The sequence below is a fragment of the Empidonax traillii genome, unplaced genomic scaffold, assembly GCF_003031625.1.
Source record: "Empidonax traillii isolate 1590-97213 ecotype Southwest subspecies unplaced genomic scaffold, ASM303162v1 scaffold741:size898883, whole genome shotgun sequence".
In the NCBI taxonomy this organism is placed as follows: domain Eukaryota; kingdom Metazoa; phylum Chordata; class Aves; order Passeriformes; family Tyrannidae; genus Empidonax; species Empidonax traillii.
This window is the reverse complement of record NW_020955934.1, coordinates 587,515-592,763: the sequence shown is the minus strand read 5'-3', so window position 1 is coordinate 592,763 and position 5,249 is coordinate 587,515. Positions and strand designations below refer to the sequence as shown.

At 43.8% G+C, this 5,249-nt stretch overlaps 2 gene segments (V, D, J or C); both read right to left on the bottom strand.

The window, feature by feature from the left end:
• LOC114066137 lies at positions 1-1,018 on the bottom strand. The segment is given in 3 exon segments: positions 1-428; positions 525-587; positions 828-1,018. Coding segments are annotated over 2 exon segments (471 nt in total).
• A 2,556-nt stretch (positions 1,019-3,574) lies between these two features.
• LOC114066136 lies at positions 3,575-4,169 on the bottom strand. The segment is given in 2 exon segments: positions 3,575-3,999; positions 4,104-4,169. Coding segments are annotated over 2 exon segments (468 nt in total).
• Positions 4,170-5,249: the final 1,080 nt, after the last annotated feature.

Sequence of the window (5,249 nt, the reverse complement as noted above, 5' to 3'; positions counted from 1 at the left end):
TTATATATTTAATAGTTGCCACAAGATGCTGTTTTTCCTCTCTTGCTGCAGAGTGCAGAGCTTGTGGTTCAAAGCACAAAGTACCTTTTTGCATGGCTCATCTTTGATCGACCAATGCTGTGGGGAGCTGTACATGTATGCACAGTAATAAGTGCCAGAATCCCTTGGGGTTAAAGAGTGTATCGTGAGATCATATAAAGGCTCAGCAGGATCCTTTCGAGCTTCAAATCTATTTCTATCATTGCTGTCATCAAAAGCAGGTGCATGTCCTGACAAGTAGAGGATCCTCTTCGGTGGCTCTCCAGAAAGCTGCTTGTACCAGTGCACAATGTCTGTTTGCTTCAGTCGGCATGACATGCTGGCAGATCTGCCCTTCATCTGATGGAACACCTCTGGGGTTTGCACTGGCACTGACTGCATGTCTCCACCTGGAAGTGGAAGCAGAGAAATTATGTGAGGGGACAAGCTCCTGGAATTTGGAATCAGTACACAGGAAGGAGAGGGGAAAGGAAAAAAGAGCTTACGGGACCAAAATGAAGTTGCAAGAAGGACTGGAAGCAGCAACATGCTGCCTGTGCAGATTAAACCTGGAAATGAAATAGAGACAGAAATGTTACAGAGCCCTTCAGGTGGAGAAAACATCAAATGACTGGGACGAGGAAATGACTCATTCAGCACATCCAGTGGTTGTTCTTCAACTCGCTACCACCAAGAGTGGTGAATTTACTGACAAGCTAAACCACAGCAGTAACAGTGGAGAAAGGACATAAAAAGTCAATCTGAAAAAAGTTTCTTCATCTGTCTACCTACCACAACTCATTTCAGACTTCCCTACTGAGCACACACATAAAAACTCAAGTTGTTCAATCTGGCCCATCCCGAGGATGTTGTCCTCTCCTCAGACACCTCAAAACTTTCCCAGAAGAATGTTTCACCAGCTTTTCCTAGAACATTATGGAATCATATAGTAACAGAATGATTTGTGTTGCAAATGAACTTACAGATCATCTAATTCCCACCTCGACCCCAAGGGCAGGGACGTCACCCAGTTGGATCAGGTTGCACAGGACCCCATCCAACCTGGCCTTGAACACTTCCAAGGGATCTGGCATCCACAGCTTCCTTGGCCTGTTCCAGAGCCTCACCACCCTCTCAGTAAAGAACTTCCTCCTAATATCTAATCTAAAGGTCTCCTCTTTTAGTTAGAAACTATTCTTACTTGTCCTATCACCATCCACCAGCCCATGTAAAGAGTCACTCTCCATATTTTCATAAGCCCCCTTTAAGTACTGCGAGGCTGCAACAAAGTCTCCCTGGAGCATTTTATAGCCTGTCACTAGCGGTGTCCCCCAGGGTGAAATACTGGGCCCAGTATTGTTTAACTTGTTCATCAGTGTCTTTTGACAATAGCAGTGTTCACAAATAAACCTCATCTCACAACTAGTAGAGGAAGTTCATATTGTTCTGTTGTCCTTGTGATAAATACATGAATCTGTGTCAGGTCCTGTAGTGCAGACATATCTACAATGAAAAAACAAAAAACCCACTTGCATGGACATGGGGTTGTGAATACCATTCCCACATGTTACCTTCATCATTGGAGTTGATGTCATTAACTGTGAAAGTGCAGACATTCAGACCTTTCTTCAAAGAAGAATGCTTGTTCTTGTAGGAATCGCCCCCATAAGAAGCTGAACGTGTTCCAACATAGAGAATGCATTCAGGAGCTCTGGAGGGCACGTGTCGGTGCCAGTGTTTGTCCACGTCCTGGAAGCCAGATATGCCCTCAGCTGTACAGTCAGTCGAGGCAGTGGCAGTGTGCCCTCTGGTAGCAGATACTTGACTCTGCTTCAGAAGCACTCGTCCATCTAGAAACAAGGAGAGAAAACAGAACAAATACTCTTAGCTTGCCGTGCATTCACAGTCAGAAACAGGGAATGCTTCCTGCAGCTGCCCCATACCATGGTGACTAGAGGGAACCTACAAGACCAGGCTGCAGACAGGGCCAGGAGGGGAAGCAGCAGCATCCTGAGAGGTCTTGCTGGTGTCTGCCTCTGGGAGGAAGGTAACAGCACTACTGGCAGGGGCTGGAAATTACTCACATTGGCATAATCTGGAGAGGCTGCCCTGGCTACAGGTGGATGTTGTTTGATACTAAGTAGACTGATTGAACCCCTCTAAATGTTTACAAATAGATTATAGCTTTTACACAAGTGGCACAAACCCTCTTTCTATGTCCCTCCCTTCCCCACCCCCGTGCCCCCCCCAGTTACCTTAGCTATTTACAGAGTAATTTTGTAGTCTGAAGCAAATTTTACCACTGCCTTTAGATTAGTTGAAATGCCTGGAGTTTTCTTTGGTCTGCTAGAGAAGGAAATGGACTTTTCCTCAGGTCCACTGAGAATAAAATGTGAAAAATTCCCCACAAATCATGGAGCTCAATGAATTGGAGGGGTCTGAAATTACTGCTTATAACACAGATTGAATGCTGAAGACCAGGAAAATACACAGCAGACATTTGGGAGCTCAAAAGCAGTACTGTTGTGTTTGTGGCTGCTTCTTGTCACAGGTAAGGTGAGATGCAACACTTCAGGGTGACTTCTCCAAATGCTGGGCATTATGCAAAGAAACACAAATGCTTTGTTGTCCCCATAGGCCTGGTTTAAAATAAAGACAATTAGGGCAGGCAAAATATAGAAACCATTTTCTGCAATTCAAAGTCATTCTTCAGAGGCAAGGCCACTGTTGGTTCCCTTGGAAAGAAAACTTCCCCTTTCTCTATTGTTGTAATGTTATTTTACTTATAACAGCTAGTTTTTTTCTCTTTTTTTCTCAAGAATTTTCACACAGATTTAGTAACAGATGTCCTACAGTTGTGACAGAAACTTGATCTTTCAATCTTCTGTGAAATGCAACCACTCCCCCAGTGCTCAGCGTGCTCTGGAAACCCCATAATGGAGGCTGGCAATACTGGGTCCTGTGGGATCAGAACACAATGGCCCTGTCACTTTATCTATCTGTTGGTTTTCCATAAACAGAAAGAGCTGAAGTAACTTATATGAATGACTCTCTGTTGGCAAAAATAAAAATATCTGTTCTATAGCTGCAGTAATCAGTAGGATGAGAAGCCCCACTGAAGTCAATAAGGAGACTTGTGTTTTAACCTAATTGAAGGTTTGATCAACTCCAAACAGAAAACTAAGAGAAAGTAAAACCAGATTCTCTACTGACAGGGAAGACATCTGTGGTACTGAGTAGTGCTTCAAGTTTATTTTCACTTGTATTCTTCTGTTGTGCCACACAAATGATGTAACTGGGGATTTATTCCAAAGATAAATGGAATTTATCAATGCTACAAGTCAGCTTTGAAAGTAATAGGAATAGAGAGGATTCTCCTGCCTTTAGGTAACCCATTCTGCCATCCTGTAAACCCACTCAGAGGCAATCCATTCAGACCTATAAAAATACTCTTTCTGTTGGCGAAGTCAAGTAACAGCTCTGCTGGTATTGGGCGTAGTGTGCATCTGCAAAGCTCAGCAGCATCTTTGGTATCTGGCTGCCTGTACAATCTGATTCAAGGCTGGTGGGAAAAGCAGGGTGGTGATGTTCCTACATGTTGCCAAACCCTGCAGGATCCGCTTTGGAAAGCAGAGCAGTCTTTGTGCAGGTCCCCTTTGGCTTTCTGCTGCTGTGCATCCCACCGAGCGCAGTAGTAGGTGGCGGAGTCTTGCAGAGTTATTTTGCTCACTGTCAGGGTGCAGACGGATTTGCTGAGATCCTTCTCAACAGTAAACTTCCCCTCATCTGACTGGTTTTCGAGGAAAGTCCTGGAGGACATGTACGCAACACGCTTTGGAGCCTCACTGGCCTTCTTCTGGTACCAGTGAATGAAAATCATGCTAAGATCAGGGCTGGAGACATGGCAGTTGATTAGCACTGTTTTGCTTTCTGGCTTTGTGATGGATATGGGGGTTTGCTGCAAGTCTTGTGCAGAGCCACCTGTGGCAAAAAAAGAGAAAAATTAGAGGCATAAAGCTGAGATAAGAGAGCATACCCTTTGCCACCGGTGAATGTGCAGGCAGCAGGAGGAGCAGGGCACATACAAGAAAAAACAGCTGCCAGGAAGAAAGTGCTCAGCAGCCACATTGTCACCGCTCTCCTTAAGGCTTCCTTACAGGGATAGGGTCAGGGCCAGCCTCAGGAGCAGGTGAAGCAGGTCTGAGTGGCAGAAAACCATCCAATGAGGCTGTGCCAGCTGCAAGTTTGTTAAATAATGACGCACAAGCCATTTCCTTTGGTTAACCCTCAAACCGAAGGGGAAAAAAAATCCATCCCCCACCCCTGTAAGAGGAGAACTCACTACTGAGAAAAAGGTTTTATATCTTCTTTTTTTTTTCCACAGGGAATTTTCTTGGATGATGAGTAGGGTCACCTTTTTTTTATTTCTTTGCTTGTTTTAGTGTGATCCCTGTTCTCTGAGGTGTATTCCCCACGTAAGATACTAGACAGGGATCAGCTTCATTTCTTAACTCTCTTACAGACTGAAATGATGGAGATTTAACTGTAGGATAATTTGTCACCCCATGGCAATACCTCTGAAAATCTTCTAACAATTTGCCCCATTCATTTTGAACCTCGAACATCAAATGGTATCCTGTAATATCGCTTCTACATGAAATCCCTGTTCCTACCGTCAGCATTTGGAGTTACCCAGTACAGCAAAGAAAGCTCCAGTGTTTTCAGACTTTTATCGATGGCTCCAGCAATTAAAAGATCATGAATATACATCAAAATATGCCTGACCCCCAAATATCTCCCATTACCTGGCCCTACTGCTTCTGGTTCTCACAGTACTGAAAAGGTGGGATTTCTCTCAGCCTATCAAGGCCACTGTCTTCATCCTCAGGCTCTTCCCATGGTCTTGGTACCCTTACAAATTCTAGCAGGTAGGAATGTATGTTTAGCTATCTAGCTTAAATGGTGATGGTTTGCAGTATAAATTTATATGACATCTGCATGCCCTCAGAAGTAATGAGCTCATTTTCATGTTCTTACATTCTCAAACTGGCAAGAGAGCCCTTTTTGGAATATGCTTTCTATGCATCTCATGCAGTTTACTATTTGATTTTTTAATCAAAATAGTGAACACTCCCAGGACAAATGCAGCACATAGGCCTAAGTATTTATATATCAGCTGGCATTAATCAGGCAACCCAGAATCTCTTTTAAAAAAAAAAAAAAAAAAAAAA